Here is a 21579-nt window from a genome sequence, read left to right as displayed (position 1 = left end):
AGAGTATCTTGCAGTTTGATAGACATGTATTTTCTTCTTTTCACTATTACTTATGTTCTAGGAAGGCCCACCAATTCCTCTATTATGGAAATGAATGCAAATATGCTTAAATCAAGCACCACATCAATTTTATATTGCCTGATTTTTGAAATAATCCATTTAAGAAGCAATGACTAAATATTTTACTGTTATTGGGGGAAGTTGCTGCTGGTCATTAAAGAAAAAAAAAGACCCCTAACTTAATTTAAAAAAAGAAAAAAAGGCAAACTGAGGTGCTAGGTTGTAATTCTGTGCTCAGACGTGCTCAGGGCCCAGGGCGCAGAAAGAAAACCTCGTCTTTGCTCGGTTCAGGGGCTCCTGCGCGCCCGGGGTCCCCGGGGGCTCAGAGCAGCACGGTGGCAATACCTGACAGAGGCTGGTAAGGCTCCGAGCCTCAGAGCCCAGGGAGGAGGAGCCACGGGCGGGGCCGACTGGAAGCAGCCACCTCAGCGAAGAGACAGGATTTCCGCGGGGTAAGTGCCGGTGTCGCCCGGAAGAAAGGGCTCCTGCTGCAGATGTCTCGTGATTACTTCGGAAGCCTTGCTTCGCCGGTTGAAACTGCAGAGATAAAGAAAGATGAGCGAAATATGGCTACGGAGGGCCCTGCCGTGCGTCGAGTCCAGGTGGCAGAACATCCCAGGTGGGGGAGAGGAGATGCCGCGCTTTGGGATCGCTTGGGTTGGATAGATGTAGATGGTGTCAGGCCTTTTGGCCCTTCACTGAGGCGCAGCTTTTGCCCCCGGGAGCAGACAGAATCTTTGCGATATTATAAGGCTACTTGGCTGGACTTGCAAGAAGACCGCGCCGCAAACACTGTTCAACCTTGTGTGTCTTGCTTCATCCATGCAGATCCTTCTTTTACCTTTTTCTTGCAGAAGGGTGGGACACTCTGCTGGGCTTTAGCAGGAAAACCCAAATTAGCTTTGAATCTCTTCTTTGTTTTGCCTGCTAGCTGATAGTGCTTTTTAAAGTCTCCTTTCTAAAATATTCATTGAAAACAATCAAATACGCTAAAACAAAAATAAACAAAAAACGACCCCCCCCAAACCAAAAAACCCCTTTAGTCTCTGCATCCTTTTAAACAAATCATGTAATCTATGCCTTGTCACTTAGGGAATTAATCTGCTGCCAGTACCTAGCTACGGAATAACTAACAGCTTAAGTGATACCAAGTGGAGGATATTTTCATTTGAGGGCATCTTGCAAATACTTCGTGGAAGTACTTCTTTCTGACATAGGACAGAAATCTCATAGAATGAAGCCTCCACCTGCGGTGTATTAGCCCTATAGCTTTTCTAAGGTTGGCTTTGCTCCCTCTTTGCTGGTTCTATGTTTTTTTCCCTGTTAACTTTTTTCTCTAAAATTGTCCTAAAGTTCTTCCTACTTCCTGGTTTATGACTGTCACGCGACAGTCGACAATATTACAGCTTACTGAAACTTGCGAATGCTTTTTCACCCTTGAGCCAGCAAACAGTGGGTCTTTAGTTACCAGAAAGAAATGTAATTTTTGATTATGGAGACCAACACGGCCTTAGACTACTCATGAATGTCATATATTCTGTTTCCATTTTATGCCATTTTATTCATAATGCTCAATATTTCTGTAGTTACCCTGTGAGAAGGGGGATGATGGCAACATGTACTAAAAGTGAAGAATTGTTTACTTAATTTCCTTAGAGTTGTTTCTTTCCTTTAAGGACCTTTACAGTATTTATTCCTGCAACAAATATTTATTGTTAATATTTAGTGTTCTGTGCTAGCTACAGAAGAGCTCATATAATAGTCAGGTAAGTGTGCACTTTGCCATTTCCTTTTTTTTCACTTAATACAGTTATTAACTTCAAGCAATGTTTCAGCCACTTATTCATTTTATCAGGGGTGAGTTCAGTTAAATCTAGATAGTATATCTATAAACCCACCTTACTTGTCAGATGCTGCAATATGCTGAAAGGGAAAAAAAATGCATGAGGGCCCCAAGATCAGACTGTCTTTTTTGGAACTCCTGCTCTTTCTGCAGGGTGCTGTCGACTGAAAAAAATACACAACGTGAGAGTTGTTAGTTAAGTTTTATTTGGAGGACTTCCCTGGTGGCTCAATGGTTAAGAATCTGCCTGCCAATGCAGGGGACATAGGTTCAATCCCTGGTCCAGGAAGATCCCACATGCTGCAGAGCAGCTAAGCCCGTGTGCCATGACTACTGAGCCTGAGCTCTAGAGTCTGCGAGCCACAACTACTGAGCCGATGCACTGCAACTGCTGAAGCCCATGTGCTCTAGGGCCCACGTGCTGCAACTACTGAGCCCACATGCTGCAACTACTGAAGCCTGCATGCCTAGAGCTTGTGCTCCACAACAGGAGAAGCCACCGCAATGAGAACCCCGTGCACCACAACAAAGAGTAACCCCCGCTCACCACAACTGGAGAAAGCCCACGTGCAGCAACAAAGACCCAATGCAGCCAAACAAACAAATAATAACTAAATAAATAGTTTTAAAAGACATAATATTAAAAAAAGTTTTATTTGGGGCAAAATGAGGACTATAGCCTGGGAAGCAGCATTTCAGATCGCTCTGAGAAACTGCTCTGAAGAGGTAGGGGGGAATATCTGTATATATGTGATTTTGGTGAAGGGGGATACATGCAGTCAAGCACACATTTTTTCAGAAGGTTGCTGATAGTCACAAGGAGCAGATGTCACCATGAAGGATTTTAGTGCTTTTCTAGATATGAGGAGATGCAAGAATTGGGCTCTTAAAATCTTCTGATAATATCTAACTATCTGAAGGCCTGTTCTGCTGGTTTTTCCCAGAGCACAGAGTGCCTCATTCCTGATCTACACCCTGAACTCCTTTCAGGATGTGTTGAAGGTCAGCAGTCACAGCAGCTTGTGATTTAATCCTTGTAGAGGTAGCTGGCAAGTGCCAATTTTTAGTTGGCAATGCCTCTTCAGCTTCACAGGACACATGACCCTCTGAGTAAAGGGACTAGTCAACCATGTTATATATCTTATTTAGTAAACAATTTCTTTTTCATTCATTTTAAAAAATCAAATAGAAATAGAAACTCTAATTTTTTTTCTGCGTCCCAATCTTGCTTGCACCCTGTACTGTAAGACTACTTCAGATTCCACTGTTCTTTCTTTGCATTCTTGGCAACCTTTGCATTCTTAGCATTTCTTTGCATTTAGAACCACTGTTCTAAATTTCTTTGCATTCTGTTCCTTCTCTTTGGGATTAAGTTTTAAACTATTGGATTATTATTATTATTTTTTCGGTAACAGCTTTATTAATATATAATTCACATACCATACAGTTTACTTGTTTAGATTTTACAATTAAATGTTTTTTGGTATATTCACAGGATTATGCAACCATCACCATAATCAAAGTTAGAACATTTTCATCACCGCCCCCACATCAAAGAACCCAGCATCCCTTAAGCTATCACCTCCCCAATCCCCCGAAAACCCTCTGTAGATTTGCTTATTCTGGACATTTAAAATAAATGGAATCATATAATATATTTTTTTTGTGACTGTCTTCTTTCACTTAATATAATGTTTTCAAGGTTCATCCATGTTGTAACATGTTATCAGTATTCATTCCTTTTTATGGTTGAATAATATTCCACTGTATTGATATACTACATTTTGTTTATCCATTCATCAATTGATAGGCATTTGGGTCATTTCCACCTTTTGGCTCTATGACTAATGGTGCTGTATAAACACATTCTTAATATGAAAGATTTGGATTATTTAAAAATGTATTCAGTAAAGCCTGAGAATTGCACAGTTCTTTTTCTCATAATCTGATTCTTGTCCTGTGCTGCCAATTCTCACTCCCCCTCTTAGAAGTTTGGTTCGTTTTGTATCCTTGTAATATCATTGTATTCTTTTTTTTTTTTTTTTTTTCTCTTTTGCGGTACGCGGGCCTCTCACTGTTGCGGCCTCTCCCGTTGCAGAGAACAGGCTCCGGACGCGCAGGCTCAGCGGCCATGGCTCACGGGCCCAGCCGCTCCGTGGCATGTGGGATCTTTCTGGACCGGGGCACGAACCCGTGTCCCCTACATCGGCAGGCGGACTCTCAACCACTGCGCCACCAGGGAAGCCCAATATCATTGTATTCTTTTGGTGTCATTGTATCTTTATAATACCATTGTTAACATTTTTGTGTGTGTGGGTTCTTAGTTCCCCGACCAGGGATGGAACCTGTGTCCCCTGCATTGGGAGCACAGAGTCTTAATCACTGAACCACTAGGGAAGTCCCATTGTTAACATTTTTTAATAAAAGTTGCATAATATTCATATAAGTGGAATCATATTTGGTTTTCTGTAATTTACTTTTTTTCACTTAATAATATTTCTTAGGGATTCTGGTATATCACTCCATACAGATATATTTCACTTTTTAAGGGCTAGAGTGTACATTTAAGTTGCCAATTTTTTACTCACAAACAATGCTGCAGTAAAAATCTTTATACATTTATCCTTGAACATTTTTTATGTTTCTTTAAGCTTGTTCATGAAAATGGAATCTATATCAAAGGTAATGCACATTTAAAATTTTTGATAGTTTCAAAAAATAAAAATATAATTTTAATAGTTGCTGCCAAATGGCCCTGAAAAAAAAAAAGATGTTATTAGATTGTTTATTTCTTGTTAGCTTTTAGGAACTCTTTATGTATGTATTTTTTGTATGAATGTATATATTTTTCGATAAACTCATTTGTTGTTTTATGTATATTATATATATTATTCCCAGTTTAGCAATTTTCTTTTGACTTTATGATGTTTTTTGTTGTATAGACAGTTTGTTTATATATATATATATATATATATATATATATATTCTTTTTTTTTTTTTTTTGCGGTACGCCGGCCTCTCACTGTTGTGGCTTCTCCCGTTGCGGAGCACAGGCTCCGGACGCACAGGCTCAGCGGCCATGGCTCACGGGCCTAGCCACTCCACGGCATGTGGGATCTTCCCGGACCGGGGTATGAACCCGTGTACCCTGCATCGGCCGGTGGACTCTCAACCACTGTGCCACCAGGGAGGCCCTAGACAGTTTATATTTTATGTAGTATGTTACAGTGTTGAATGATAGCAACCTTGTCTTGATTCTGATATTAATGGGAAAACTTCTAACATTTTTGTCATCGAATATGGTGTTTGTTATTTCTGGCAAGTATCCTTTATTAAATTAAGGACATTTTCCTCTAGCATGTTAAGAGATTTTTTTTAATTTCAAATTTTATTAAAAAATCAGGAATGGCTATTTAATATACACATATATATGCATATTTTGAGAGGATCATGGAGTTATAGAGTTTTCCCTTTTATTCTGTTAGAATAGTGCATTTAATCAACATATTTCCTGGTACTCTCTTTATGTTCCTGGAATAAGCTCTGGTCACATATATTATAAAATAATGTATGTTGGATTAAATTTACCAATATTTTATTTAGAGTTTTTGTACCTATTTTCACAAGTGAGAGTAGCCTATAGTTTGCTTTTGGGGACTATTTTTTTTTAATTTATTTATTTTTATTTATTTACTTATTTTTGGCTGTGTTGGGTCTTCACTGCTGCACGTGGGCTTTCTCTAGTTGCAGCAAATGTGGGCTACTCTTCGTTGCGGTGCACGGGCTTCTTATTGTGGTGGCTTCTTGTTGCAGAGTACGGGCTCCAGCGTGTGGGCTTCAGTAGTTGCGGCATGTGGGCTCAGTAGTTGTGGCTCGTGAGCTGTAGAACACAGGCTCAGTAGTTGTGGCACATGGGCTTAGTTGCTCTGCAGCATGTGGGATCTTCCAGATCAGGGCTCGAACCTGTGTCCCCTGCACTGGCAGATGGATTCTTAACCACTGTGCCATCAGGGAAGCCCTTGGGAGCTATTCTTGTTATGTGTTAGCATCTGGCTTATACTATTCCCAAAATGAGATGGGAAGGCTTTCCACAGCTTCTATTGTTAGAACCATTTATGAAAAAAAAATCATTGTTTTTAAGGTCTTACAGAAGTAACTCATAATATTTTCTGGGCCTTGTTAAGGGGATTATTTCCAACAATATTTTATGTTTCTTTTTTCTGTTTTTCTGTCCTGTCAAAATCGATGGGGGAGGAGGAATTTTAATCCCTCAGTGGACAGTGGGAGCTTACTTTGTGGGCTCCTGTGTCCTTCTGACATGTTACTGTCATTGTTTGAGCACTTCTTTACTTTCTGGCATAGCAGTATATTCCAGGATTGTATTAAACCCTCTCTGCTCCAGCTCTGGCATTATTTCTGCAAAGAGTTCTGATTTCTTTTTGAAACCAAGATCTGAGCACTAGGGATGCTCATTGCTACTGGGATGTTAATGCTTCTAGGCCATCTCAACGTTTCACTTTGCATATTTCTTTTTTTTTTCGGTACGCGGGCCTCTCACTGTTGTGGCCTCTCCCGTTGTGGAGCACAGGCTCCGGACGCGCAGGCTCAGCAGCCATGGCTCACGGGCCCAGCCGCTCCGTGGCATGTGGGATCTTCCCGGACCGGGGCACAAACCCGTGTCCCCTACATCGGCAGGCGGACTCTCAACCACTGCGCCACCAGGGAAGCCCTGCATATTTCTTATGACAAAATATTTCTGGAAATCACTTGAGAAAAATTTCTAGAAACTATATTCTTTTTTAATAGTTTCATATTACTTCATTTTGTAAATAGTCCGTACCTTATTCAAACATTCTCCTATGTAAGAGTGTTTAGGTTGTTTCTAGTGTTTTGCAATTGCAAACAATTCTGCAATGAATAATCTCATGAATATGTATTTTATATTGCTGGAGAATACCTTCAGGGTAAATTCTTAGACATAGGATTGTTGGGTAAAAATTAGTGCCAATGGGGGCTTCCCAAGTGGTGCAGTGGTTCAGAATCCGCCTGCCAATGCAGGGGACATGGGTTCGAGCCCTGGTCTGGGAAGATCCCACATGCTGCGGAGCAACTAAGCCCGTGCACCACAACTACCGAGCCTGCGAGCCACAACTACTGAGCCTATGCACCACGACTACTGAAGCCTGTGAGCCTAGAGCCCATGCTCCGCAATGAGAGAAGCCACTGCAATGAGAAGCCCACACACAGCAACAAAGAGTAGCCCTCGCTCACCACAACTAGAGAAAGCCCGTGCACAGCAGCGAAGACCCAACACAGCCAAAAATAAATAAATAAAATAAATTTATAAAAAAAAAATCAGTGCCAATGTATTTTTCTTAGATATTGTCCAATTCCCCTCCAAATGTGTTGTACCAATTTGCATTCCCAACCCAATGTAGAAAAGTGCCTGTTTCCACAGAACCTCACCAACAGAATGTGTTGTTACTTTTTAATTTTCACAATTCTTATAGTATCTTGGTGTAGTTTTAATTTGCATTTCTCTAATTTCATGTGTTTAAGGTCCATTTATGAACTACTCTTAGTATGGATTTTCTGTTCATATCTTTTGCACATTTTTCTATCCAGTTTTTGGTCATTTTTCACTCAGTTTTTGAGTTTTTTAAGTTGAAGTACTGTTGATTTACAATATTATATGAGTTTCAGGTGTACAACATAGCGATTCAATATTTTTATAGGTTATATTCCATTTAAAGTTACTACAAAATAATGGCTATATTTCCCTGTGCTGTACAATATATCCTTGTTGCTTATCTATTTTATACTTAGTAGTCTGTATCTCTTAATCCCATAGCTCTATCTTGCCCTCCCCTTTCCCCACTGGTAACCAGTCATTTGTTCTCTATATCTGTGAGTCTGTTTCTGTTTTGTTATATATATTCGTTTGCTTTACTTTTTAGATTCCACATGTAAGTGAAAGTATTTGTCTTTCTCTGACTTATTTCACTAAGCATAACATTCTCTAGGTCTATCCACATTGTTGCAAATGGCAGATTTCCGTTCTTTTTCTGGCTGAGTAGTCTGTTGTGTGTGTATGTATGTTTGTGTGTATGTATATATATATATCACAGCATCTTTATCCATCATATTCATCAGTTGATGGACCCTTAGGTTGCTCCCATATCTTGGCTATTGTAAATAATGCTGCTATGAAAGTAAGTTATCTTTTCATTTATTGATGGTTTCTTTTGCTGTGCCAAAGCATTGAAGTTTAATTAGGTTCTGTTTGGTTTTTTTTTTGCTTTTATTTCTTTTGCCTTAGGAAACAGATTCAAAACAATATTGCTACAATTTATGTCAGAATGTTCTGCCTGTGTTCTGTTCTAGGAGTGTTACAGTTTCAGAGTTTTTTTTTTAATATAAAGAATATGTCTGTAACATGTAAATATTTTCTCTTAGTTTGCTAGTTTTCTTTTGACTTTGATTATAAAATTTTCTGCCATGTGTTTTAAAAAATCTTTATATAGTCAAATTTGTCAAGTTAAAAAAATTGCCTCAGAAGTTTGAGTCATAGTTAGAAAACCTCTCCCCTATGTTGAGTTATACTGAAATTCATTTGTTTTCTTCTAGTGCCTGATCCATTTGGAGTTTATTCTTGTGTAAGAGATGGTCCTAATTTTATCTTTCCCAAAAGTTTAAGCACTTTTACTACCACTGTTTATTAAAAAGTTCATCTTTGCGTTGTGATTTGAGATGCCACTTTCCTCATATACTAAGTTTCTGTATGTACTTGTATCTATTTCTGAACCTTTTATTCTACTGAAGTCTGCTTATCTATATATGTGCTGGTACCTCACTGTTGTCATTACAGAGGCTTTATAGTATGTTTTAATGTTTGGTAGGGTTACTCCGTCCTCACAGTTGTTCTTTTTTAATGTTTTCCCCACTATTCCTGCATATTTGTTTTCCACATGATTTTTTGTATCAACTTGTCTACCTCTGTAAGAAAACCTTGTTGGTATTTTTTGGGAGGGAATTTAATTTAATTAATTTAATTTATAAATTAACTTGAGAATAACTATCCTTATGATGTTGGGTCATCTTATCCAAGAACAAAGGATGTCTTTCCATTTCTTTGAGTCTATTCTATGTCTTTCAAGAGTGTTTAAAGCTTTACTTAAATAAATTTTGCACATTTCTTGTTAAATTTATTCCTAAACGTTTAGTCTTTTCTTGTTGCTATGAACAAGGTTTGCTCTACCATTATAGCCCTAATTGGTCATTGATTTTGCACATGAAGGGTATTCATGTTTGAGTATTCATTTTATATCCTGCTATATTTGTGAATTCTTTATTATTTAAGTTGGTTTTATTTATTTATTTTAAAGAACGTGAAAATCAATTTCCAGCAGTATCATGGATGAGCTTTTATTTTTATTAAAAAAATTTTATTTATGTATTTATTTTATTTTTGGCTGCATTGGGTCTTTGTTGCTGCGCACGGCTTTCTCTAGTTGTAGTGAGTGGGGGCTATCCTATGTTGCGGTGCGTGGGCTTCTCATTGTGGTGGCTTCTCTTGTAGCAGAGCATGGGCTCTAGGCACGCGGGCTTCAGTAGTTGTGGCACGCGGGCTCAGTAGTTGTAGCTCACAGGCTCTAGAGCGCAGGCTCAGTAGTTGTGGCACACCAGCTTAGTTGCTCCATGGCATGTGGGATCTTCCTGGACTAGGGATTGAACCCATGTCCCCTGCATTGCCAGGCGGATTCTTAACCACTGTGCCACCAGGGAAGTCCCTAAGTTGGTTTTATAATTGATTCTCTGGGTCTCTCTAGGCATCCTACTATATTATCTCCAAGTAGAGATAGTTTTACTTCTTTTTTGATTCTTGATTTCTCTTGTCTAATTGTATTGGCTGATACCTCCAGTATTGTGTGGATTAGATGTGGAGATAGTAGAACTTTTTGTCTTGTTTTTGATCTTAGCGGAAATGTCTCTAGAATTTCCTCATTAATTAGGTTTGGATTTAAGACTGAGATATATGTAATCATGTTAAGAAAAACACCTTTGGGAATAAATTTTATTGGGAGCTTTTTAACACCTATGGAAGTAGTCCTATAATTTTTTTCTCCTTAGATTTATTATGATATATTATTTTAACAGATTATCTTAATATTTTCAACTTTTCATTCCTGGAGTTAATGCCACTTAATATGAATTATTTTCTTAATATGGTGTTGCCTTATGTTTACTAATATTTTATTAAGTACTTTTGCATTAATATTCAAGAGTGACATTAGTCTGTAGTTGTATTTTCTTGGACTATCTTTATCTGGTTTAGGTATCAATGTTACACTTGCTTCATAACAAGAATTAGACCACTTTTCTTTATTTTTCAATGCTCTGGAACAACTCATGGAGTATATGGGCTATCTGATGTTCATGCTTGGGTAGAACTCGCTTGTAAAAGATCTGGGCTTAATCCATATGTGTGAGGTGGTTCTTTGATGACTTTATTTCTTCTATGGAAATGGATCTGTTTTTATAAATTGTATTTCCTTAGGAAATTATCCATTTCTTTAGGATTTCTGTTGTGGCCATACCACAGAAACAGGATGGATTCCCACCCAAAAATTTGGTTTGGATGTTGAGACTGATAATACCACATGAACAAGAGGGTATGAAAAATTTATTACTCACATAATGAGGCTTTCTGAGGAGGGCAGAGCAGGCCACCCAAGCTGGCCAAAAATGGCTTGAGAGAGCAAGGAAAGGAGACTAGCTTGAGGTTTTTGTAGTGGTTAGGAGATGGAACTGGTGTGCTATGGTTTGGTTGGTGACAAAAGAGAGAGCACCTGGGCTTTTTTATCCACTTGCTTGATATGAGGCAGAAGGGGAAAGAGGGAGAGTTGAAGCTCAAAAGCTGTAAGTAAACATCAAAAAATGGAGTCAGTTTCTTTATTACAGTTTAAATTTATTTGGATAGAGGTCTACAAAGTAGTCTCTTATGACTTTTAAAATTTCTTTTGTTTAATGTTATCTCATCCTTGTTATTTCTTATTTTGTTTATTTATGCTTTATCAACCCCCATTTTCTTAATTCATTGGCTAGTGGCTTGTCTATTTTGTTAATTTTTCTCCTAAAAACCCAGGGTTTAATTTGTTAACCAGGTCTACTGTTTTTCTACTCCCCATATCATTACTTTCTACTTTTGTCTTTTTGAGTGTTTCCTTACACTTTCTTTTATTGATGTGACTGATATATTTGATTTCAATTTAGTCATTTTATTTTTTAATTATGTGTTATAATATAGTTTCTGTGTTTATTTACTGGTTTATCTATCTGTTTTTGAAATGTCTTTGGTAGTTAGGAAGATTGATATTTTTGTTCTGTTGGTTACTTTTGTATTTATATATCTTTTTAATGCCCTGAAAAAGCAGGGGACTTTTCTTACTTAACCTTTTACTATCTGCTTTGGCAGTTTATTTTTTTCATTGAAAAACATGAACCTTTTAAATAATTCTGTCTAGAATCTGATGGACAAATAACCTAAGTTGTTTCAACCCTCTCAATAAAATGGAAGATACAAGGCAGAGAGCATGAAGATTTATCAATAGCATCATAAAAATCACCCTAGTGCTCTAATAGCGCTTCCAGTCCTGATGTAAACTAAACATTTAATTACCTACCATCTTTCATTGCTTCTAGTGGATTCTTATTCATATGCTGCAGAGTAGAAACAGTACTGAACCAAGGAATCAGGAGCTTATAATAACTGTCATTTACTGAACAAGTACTTCATGCCAGCCCTAGGCTAGACACTGTTCCTACAATACCTTATTTAATCTTCCAAATAACTCAATTCATATTTCCACCCCATATAAAGGTGAATGAGGTTAAGGAATTTCATCACATGGTCGAGAAGGGGTTTGAGCCCAGGTCTACCTGACTACACAGGTCACAGTCTCCCTGGGGTACTTTTTTTCTAGGAGTTTAATAATACTTTTTCATATGCCTGTGTGTAATAACTTAAAAAAAATTGTTGCTTTGTCATGCTTAATGGTATCCTTTAAGTTTTTGATTGCCTATGTAGCAATCAATGAGTTTATTTTCATCTTTTCTTCTTTTACACCTCTCATTTTTAAATGGATGTACTTTTTCTTTCTAGTGGTGGTTTTAGATTAATCTTAGTTTGCTCTTTTCACTCAGTTTCTTTTTCCAGTGGATCGCAGTGTTTTGCCTCTTTCTTTCTTTCACTTAAAGTTTATGCATTCTCTTCTACTTATAATAAAGGTACAGTTGTCTAGTTATAATAAAGAAATAAAAATATCACTTGTTTGTTCTTGTTCTAAATTGTTTTGCAGGATATATGGGGAAAATCAGATTTAGGCAGCGATCATTATGCACATCTACTTGGGAGTCCAGTAAATCTATCTTGAATGATGTGCTAGAGATATCCATTATTATCTCCCTCTCCACATCTTCTGTTGTCATCCACAACTTCTGCTGAAGGAGTGGACCCAGGTGATCATATCTGTAACTAAAGCAAGTGACCTTGTTTATATCAAATAGCTTTTCCTTTTTGGCCAAAAGTAATTGGACCAGGATGGATACAGGACCTATATACTGCCAACCAGATTATCTGTTTGAGAATTTGAATTAGGGACACAGAGACTTAATCAGAAAGTATAGGACATTGAAGCTGTTGAATCTTCTAGACTTGAGGCCACAGTGTCATGGAAACTGAAGGGATAGAAGAGCTAAAACTCAGAGGCTCACAAAGGCAACTGGAATGTGAAGAGCATTGAGCAGAGGGAAATGGTGATGGTGTTTTTGGAGGGATGAAAGAATGAGACAGGAAGGAGAGAGCCAAACACACAATTTAAATAGAGTTTTGGGGAGCAGAGCATGACCGCTGCACTGGTGTGTCGAGGGGGAGAGACAGCCACTGAGGAAAAAAAAAAAAAGAATGATTCATCTGACCTAGAGCATGGACATGCCTACAATCCAATTTTGAGCATGCAGAAACGGACAACAGTCTGAAATAGTGAAGCAATGGGAAGGAAGATATCTGGATCCTTGAATGACCATCTGGAGTGGAGCTACCCTGCCAACTAAGACTCTTCATGTTTGTATGACAAATACAAGATGTTAGCATCTGCCTGGATGTAGAATGCTGATGAAGAAAATTCCACTATAACATCAGCTCTGGCTTCCTGGAGAGCTCAAGGTAACGGAGTAGAAGGATGTTAGCTCACCCCTTCTTACAAGAACACCAAAATCACAACTAACTGCTGAACAACCATTGACAAAAAAATAGTGGAACCTACCAAAAAAGATACCCTACATCCAAAGACAAAGAAGCCATAACGAGATGATAGAAGGGGCACAAATGCAATAAAATCTAATCCCATAACTGCTGGTTGGGTGACCCACAAACTGGGAAATAATTATACCACAGAAATTCTCCCACAGGAGTGAAAGTTCTGAGCCCCACATCAGGCTTCTCAGTGTGGGGTTCCGGCAATGGGAGAAGAAGCCCCCAGAGAATCTGGCTTTGAAGGCCAGAAGGGTTTGATCACAGGAATTCCACAGGACTGAGGGAAACAGAAACTTCACTCTTGGAGAGCACACACAAGGTCTCTTGCACACTAGGACCCAGGGGAACAAAGCATAAGAGACTGGGCCAGACCTACCTGCTAGTGTTGGAGGGTCTCCTGCAGAGTCAGGGATGTGGCTGCAGCTCACGGTGGGGACAAGGACACTGGCAACAGCAATTCTGGGGAGTACTCACTGGCGTGAGCCCTCCTGGAAGCCACCATTAGCCCCACCCAAAAGTCTGTAGACTGCAGTGCAGGGACACCTCAGGCATGACAAACAGGGCGGGAACACAGCCCCACCCATCAGTAATTAAAGTTTCTGATGGCTGTCATAGTCCTAGGAGGTCATCCTGAATAACTTCCAAGAATATTGAATGTATCTTTCTATCATTATAATAAATTTCCTTTTTTCTTAGATTTTTTTGGTGTGATTTTATGTTTCTTGTAACTAATCTTTAAGATTAATCATTTAATTAATGAATGTCTTGAATATAGTAGGTCTAATAAATATTTACTGTCTTGGTGTTATTACTCAGATACAATATATTGTGGGACTACAAACAGTGGGGGGTATTCATAGAAGTGACTTGAGATGATTTAACAGTGTAAAATTATTAAATATATTATAAGCATTTTTGACCTGGAAGGGACCTATGAGGAATATCTTGTTCAAATGCTCTAATTTTACAGAAGAGGGTCCAAGGGAAAATGATTTTCCAAACTTTGGCATCGAATTAGAACCCCCATTGGAATTAGAACTGTAGTCTCCTGATATCCAGTCTAGTTTTCATTTGACTGTACTGGGTTGAATAGCATCCCTCCTAATTCATGTCCACCTGGAACCTCAGAATGTAATATTATTTGAACTAGCATCTTTACATATGTAATCAAGTTAAGATGAAGTCATACTGAATTAAGGTGGGCCCTAATCCAATAAGCCTGATGTCCTTACGAGAAGGAAAAACAGAGTCACAGATAGAGACACACAGAGAATTCCACGTGATGACATAGGCAGAGATTGGAGTGATAGAGCAGCAAGCCAAGGAATGCCAAGGATTGATGGTCACCATCAGAAACTAAAAAGAGGCAAGGAAGGATTTTCCCCTTCAGGTTTCAGAGGTGCATGGTCCTGCCAACACTCTGATTTTGCCTCTACAACTCAGAGACAATAAATTTCTGTTGTTTTAAGTTACCCAGTTTGTGATACTTTATTATGGCAGCTCTAGGAAACTGATACATTACTCCATGCTATTATTTTTTAGTAGAAAGAGATTCTTCTCTGAATATCATTGAGAAATTATCCAGAAAGTTAATTCTGATGAAGCAAAGAATTTTTTTTCTGTTGTGTTCATCAGTATTAAATTTTTTACTCTTCTGTGTGCTTAGCTATACTCTTATGTCACTTAGCGGGTTACAGTATTGTTTCATCCTGGGATTTTCAAGGAAGTATGTCAGTAAAAGAGTTTGCTTTTATTATTTTTAAAGATAATTAATGGTGGTAGGTATATGAAATGTGTGTGTGTGTGTGTGTGTGTGTGTGTATCTTATGGGTTTTTCTATTATCTGGATATTCTGAAATATTCTACTCTTGTTTTCAGATTGCTGAAGCTAAAAGGGATGTTTAATTCTAAGTTTGGATCCGTTCCCAAGTTCTATGTTCGAGCACCAGGAAGAGTCAATATCATAGGTATTTCAAAAGTTCCTTCTCTTAATTTTTTCTTCCTTTGGTAAGATCCAAATTTTTGTCAATACATCGGGAGAACTGAAAAAACAGAATGTTTCACATACATCTACTATAGCAAGATAAGTTTTGCATAAGGAACACTATATTTTCATCTTTCCCAATCCATGTTATTAATGTTAATTTTGTCCATTCATTTTTAAAATTTAGAAATTTGTTGAGACCCAGTTATTTACATTATTTTCATGAGAGATGGACAGATTTTTCTGTGCTGCAGGTTAAGTTTTTAGACTGCAGTGGGTAATTTTGATGGTTTTACATTTACTCATTGGATTAGAAGAATACAGGAAAACCGAATAATTCCTTGCTTTTAAAAGTGTGGTGACCTGAAGAATGGATACGTTTTATCAAGAGAAAATGGGATGGGGAACTGAGAAAAATACAAATCAAAGGAGGATTAAAAAGAAAACTTTCTGTACTGGAAAGTGTAAACATATAAAAAAGTAGTTGGAATAATATAATGAACTCCCATGTACCCAAAATGTAGCATCAATTATTATCAACTCAGGCAGTCTTATTTTGAAGTAAATAATGGACGATTTTAAAAATATGAGATGTTTGAGCATGGTTAAATGAGGTGGGGAGGGGGAATTGAGTAAAATCAGTGGAGAGAGACAGGTCAAAGATATCTGAAAAGGGAGGAACTTGATGGAGCAGGATTCCCAAGGAGGCAAGAAGGGTGGGTGTCTATGGCATAGGAAGAGGGCCACTTTGACTACTTTTTAACAGAAGGCAGGGAAGAAAAGGATGCAAGTTGATGCAGGTAAATGTATAATTTTGGTATAGAAGGTTGAGGGAGTTCTTTTGGGGGAGTGTTGGAGGTGTTGGAAGTTTAAGGAGATGGCAGAAAGTTTGAAATAGCTTTGTCAAGGATGGGAGAAGGAGACGACTGGGAAAAAAAAGTTTGCTGGTAACATTGAGATCTGGTTAGAGCAGGAGACCATAGAATTGTAGCAGTACCAATCTGCAAAGTTGTTCCTTTTTCCCGCTCAGCTAGTCTAAGTTGCCTATGTTTGATCTAGGTTTGGGGTTTTGTTTTGGATGGAGGTTACAAGAGAATGACATCAAGAATTCACCGATATTGTCAGAAGGGTAGGTGAAGTAATGAACCCTGGAATCTATGCTAGGTAGAAAAAGAAAGAAAGGTAGGAGGGAACCTATAGGGTAGAAAGGGCAAAGAACTGACTCCGAGGAACAGGTGATAGGATAAACGGAGTAAGAGAAATGGCAGGATGGGAAGTTTTAGTAAAGAATTTGCTATTTGAAACAAAAATTTCACAGGTAGAAAAGTTCCAGGTGATAAGAAGGTCTGTAGTCATTACTGGATTTGTCAAGTCCACGGAAGTAGATAGCTGAAGCAGAGAGGAGGTCAAGTTTTCCAGAGGTGAAGGGATTAGGAAGCTGGGGTCTTGGGCTGGGTTGTTTACTTGGATGTTATCCAGGCATTGCAGGGCTGGGATGGAGAGGGTGGAATGAGATGCAAATGTCTTCAGTGAGGAGCAGATGTCTGAGAGTCAGAAATGAAAGTGATGAAGACAAGAAAATGTGGTATGAACCTCCGAGGAAGAGGACAGGAAGAAATCCTGGAAACAACAGAGTGGGAGGAGGTCATCAAGAACTCCTTGCTATTGTGAGAGGACTGCAAAGAAGCAATATCCTCAGAGGAGAGAGAGCCAAGTTTCACTTAGTTTTGGGAGTAAGCGTTCCAACCTAAGGTATTTCCTGAATAAGTAATTCTTATTCTAGTAAATGTATTGACTATTTTCTGATTTTAAAAAAGGGGGGATTATGTTCCAAGGTAGTTAATTAGTTAGTGCTTGGGATGAAATGAATTTCAGTCTTTATTAAAAGCATTATTATATTTTCTGTTAAAATATCCAAAATGTAATCATGGTTGTTATCCTTACTTGCCAGTAGTTCATGCTCCCTCCCTGCCCCTCACCCAGGATGTTTCCATCAGTTTTCACAGAGGGAGGAATCTTCATTCTCAGAAGGCTGTCATTCACACTGTAGCCTTCCCAACAGAATCTGGTGGCTCCCTAGAGTTCTGCTTACTTACTTATTTATTTTAATTAAAAAAAATTTTTAACATCTTTATTGGAGTATAATTATTTTACAACTGTGTGTTAGTTTCTGCTGTATAACAAAGTGAATCAGCTATACATATACATATATCCCCATATCTTCTACCTCTTGCATCTCCCTCCCACCCTCCCTATCCCATCCCTCTAGGTGGACACAAAGCACTGAGCTGATTTCCCCGTGCTATGCAGCTGCTTCCCAGTAGCTATCTATTTTACATTTGGTAGTGTATATATCATACCACTCTCTCACTTCGTCCCAGCTTACCCTTCCCCCTCCACATGTCCTCAAGTCTATTCTCCACGATGGCGTCTTTATTCCTGTCCTGTCCCTAGGTTCTTCAGAACCATTTTTTTTTTTTTTTTAGATTCCATATATATGTGTTAGCATACGGTATTTGTTTTCCTTTTTCTGACTTACTTCACTCTGTATGATGGACTCTAGGTCCATCCACCACACTACAAAAAATTCAATTTCGTTTCTTTTTTATGGCTGAGTAATATTTCATTGTATATGTGTGCCACAATTCTTTATCCATTCATCTGGCGATGCACACTTAGGTTGCTTCCATGTCCTGGCTATTGTAAATAGAGCTGCAATGAACATTGTGATACATGACTCTTTTTGAATTATGGTTTTCTCAGGGTATATGCCCAGTAGTGGGATTGCTGGGTCGTATGATAGTTCTATTTTTAGTTTTTTGAGAAACCTCCATACTGTTCTCCATAGTGGCTGTATCAATTTACATTCGCACCAACAGTGCAAGAGTGTTCCCTTTTCTCCACACCCTCTCCAGCATTTATTGTTTGTAGATTTTTTGATGATGGCCATTCTGACTGGTGTGAGGTGATACCTCATTGTAGTTTTGATTTGCATTTCTCTAATGATTAGTGATGTTGAGCATCCTTTCACATGTTTGTTGGTAATCTGTATATCTTCTTTAGAGAAATGTCTATTTAGGTCTTCTGCCCATTTTTGGATTGGGTTGTTTGTTTTTTTGATATTGAGCTGCATGAGCTGCTTGTATATTTTGGAGATTAATCCTTTGTCACTTGCTTCGTTTGCAAATATTTTCTCCCATTCTGAGGGTTGTCTTTTCGTCTTGTTTACGGTTTCCTTTGCTATGCAAAAGTTTTAAGTTTCATTAGGGCCCATTTGTTTAGTTTTGTTTTCATTTCCATTTCTCTAGGAGGTGGGTTAAAAAGGACCTTACTGTGATTTATGTCATAGAGTGTTCTGCCTATGTTTTCCTCTAAGAGTTTAATAGTGTCTGGCCTTACATTTAGGTCTTTAATCCATTTTTTTTTTTTTTTTTTTTTTTTTTGCGGTACGCGAGCCTCTCACTGTTGTGGCCTCTCCCGTTGCGGAGCACAGGCTCCAGACGCGCAGGCTCAGTGGCCATGGCTCACGGGGTCAGCCACTCCGCGGCATGTGGGATCTTCCTGGACCGGGACACGAACCTGTATCCCCTGCATCAGCAGGCGAACTCTCAACCACTGCACCACCAGGGAAGCCCTTTAATCCATTTTGAGTTTATTCTTGTGTATGATGTTACGGAGTATTCTAATTTCATTCTTTTACATGAAGCTGTCCAGTTTTCCCAGCACCACTTATTGAAGAGGGTGTCTTTTCTCCCTTGTATATTCCTGCCTCCTTTATCAAAGATAAGGTGACCATATGTGTGTGGGTTTATCTCTGGGCTTTCTGTCCTGTTCCATTGACCTATATTTCTGTTTTTGTGCCAGTACCATACTGTCTTGATTACTGTAGCTTTGTAGTATAGTCTGAAGTCGGGGAGCCTGATTCCTCCAGCTCCGTTTTTCTTTCTCAGGATTGCTTTGGCTATTCGGGGTCCTTTGTCTTTCCATACAAATTGAAATTTATTGTTCTGGGTTTGTGAAAATTGCCATTGGTAGTTTGATAGGGATTGCACTGAATCTGTAGATTGCTTTGGGTAGTATAGTCATTTTCACAGTGTTGATCCTTCCAATCCAAGAATGTGGTATATCTCTCCATCCATTTGTATCATCTTTAATTTCTTTCATCAGTGTCATAGTTTTCTGCATACAGGTCTTTTATCTCCTTAGGTAGGTTTATTCCTAGGTGTTTTATTCTTTTTGTTGGAATGGCAAATGGGAGTGTTTCCTTAATTTCTCTTTCCGATTTTTCATCATTAGTGTATAGGAATGCAAGAGATTTCTGAGCATTAATTTTGTATCCTGCTACTTTACCAAATTCATTGATTAGCTCTAGTAGTTTTCTGGTAGCATCTTTAGGATTCTCTATGTATAGTACCATGTCATCTGCAAACAGTGACAGTTTTACTTCTTCTTTTCCAATTTGTATTGCTTTTATTTCTTTTTCTTCTCTGATTGTTGTGGCTAAAACTTCCAACACTATGTTGAATAATAGTGGTGAGAGTGGGCAACCTTGTCTTGTTCATGATCTTAGTGGAAATGGTTTCAGTTTTTCACCATTGGGAATGATGTTGACTGTGGGTTTGTCATATATGGCCTTTATTATGTTGAGGTAAGTTCCCTCTGTGCCTGCTTTCTGCAGGGTTTTTATTATAAATCAGTGTTGAATTTTGTCGAAAGCTTTTTCTGCATCTGTTGAGATGATCATATGTTTTTTGTCCTTCAGTTTATTAATATGGTGTATCACATTGATTGATTTGCATATATTGAAGAATCCTTGCATTCCTGCAATAAACCCCATTTGATCATGGTGTTTGATCCTTTTAATGTGCTGTTGGATTATGTTTGCTAGTATTTTGTTGAGGATTTTTGCATTTATGTTCATCAGTGATATTGGCCTATAGTTTTCTTTTTTTGTGACATCTTTGTCTGATTTTGCTAGTATTTTGTTGAGGCTTTTTGCATTTATGTTCATTAGTGATATTGGCCTATAGTTTTCTTTCTTTGTGACATCTTTGTCTGGTTTTGGTATCAGGGTGATGGTGGCCTCATAGAATGAGCTTGGGAGTGTTCCTCCATCTGCTATATCTTGGATGAGTTTGAGAAGGATAGGTGTTAGCTCTTCTCTAAATGTTTGATAGAATTCTCCTGTGAAGCCATCTGGTCCTGGGCTTTTGTTTGTTGGAAGATTTTTAATCAGTTTCAATTTCAGTGCTTGTGATTGGTCTGTTTATATTTTCTATTTCTTCGTGGTTCAGTCTCAGAAGGTTGTGCTTTTCTAAGAATTTGTTCATCTCTTCCAGGTTGTCCATTTTATTGGCATATAGTTGCTTGTAGTGTAATCCCTCATGATTCTTTGTATTTCTGCAGTGTCCGTTGTTACTTCTTCTTTTTCATTTCTGATTCTATTGATTTGAATCTTCTCCCTTTTTTTTCTTGATGAGTCTGGCTAATGGTTTATCAATTTTGTTATCTTCTCAAAGAACCAACTTTTAGTTTTATTGATCTTTGCTGTTGTTTCCTTCATTTCTTTTTTCTTTTTTTTTTTTTTTTGCCGTACGTGGGCCTCTCACCACTGTGGCCTCTCCCACTGTGGAGCACAGGCTCCAGACGCACAGGCCCAGCGGCCATGGCTCACGGGCCCAGCTGCTCTACGGCACGTGGGATCCTCCCGGACTGGGGCATGAACCCGCACCCCCGCATCAGCAGGCGGACTCTCAACCACTGCGCCACCAGAGAAGCCCTCCTTCATTTCTTTTTCATTTATTTCTGATCTGATGTTTATGATTTCTTTCCTTCTGCTAACTTTGGGGTTTTTTTGTTCTTCTTTTTCTAATTGCTTTAGGTGTAATGTTAGGTTGTTTATTTGAGGTGTTTCTTGTTTCTTGAAGTAGGATTGTATTGCTATAAACTTCCCTCTTAGAACTGCTTTTGCTGCCTCCCATAGGTTTTGGGTCATCGTGTTTTCATTGTCATTTGTTTCTAGGTATTTCTTGATTTCCTCTTTGATTTCAGTTCTGCTAATTTAAATATGTGTTTTCTACTTGTGAGCCACTGTTTTATTTTATTGTCTTTTTGAGGGAAGTTTGGGAGAGAGACAACTTTGAAAACGACTTCTCCATCTGTCATTGTCAATCCATTAAAAAAAAAAACCCTAATTTCTTATTTTAAAGGACACATCAATATAGAAACAAAAGACTTGCTACCTGTAATAATATGTAGAATAATATTTATTTAAAAATGTAATTAGGCAGTTGAATTGTCTTCTATTCATTTTATGTTTCTTAGTTGCTCAGTGTCTGCCATAGAACAATCACATATACAAACCTGTCCTGGCGAAAT

The 21579-nt window shown here is 38.3% G+C and overlaps 1 protein-coding gene across 2 annotated transcripts in view; it reads left to right on the top strand.

Annotated features, from left to right (window-relative positions):
- The first annotated feature begins 206 nt into the window (after positions 1 to 206).
- The window catches only part of GALK2 (galactokinase 2), a 129214-nt gene continuing 107841 nt past the window's right edge, over positions 207 to 21579 (top strand). Inside the window, exons 1-2 of one of the 2 annotated variants that reach the window (XM_060294277.2) lie at positions 207 to 679; positions 15096 to 15184. In XM_060294277.2, the coding sequence (XP_060150260.1) occupies positions 555 to 679; positions 15096 to 15184 (214 nt within the window). In that variant the 5' untranslated portion in view covers positions 207 to 554. Of the gene's footprint in view, positions 680 to 11270; positions 13128 to 15095; positions 15185 to 21579 lie in introns of those variants that run through there. The other variant, XM_070044921.1, reaches the window with a different exon arrangement.

Source organism: Globicephala melas, chromosome 2, assembly GCF_963455315.2.
Source record: "Globicephala melas chromosome 2, mGloMel1.2, whole genome shotgun sequence".
Classification (NCBI taxonomy): Eukaryota; Metazoa; Chordata; class Mammalia; order Artiodactyla; family Delphinidae; genus Globicephala; species Globicephala melas.
Note: the sequence above shows the minus strand (reverse complement) of the source record. Positions and strands in the feature narration are given on the sequence as shown.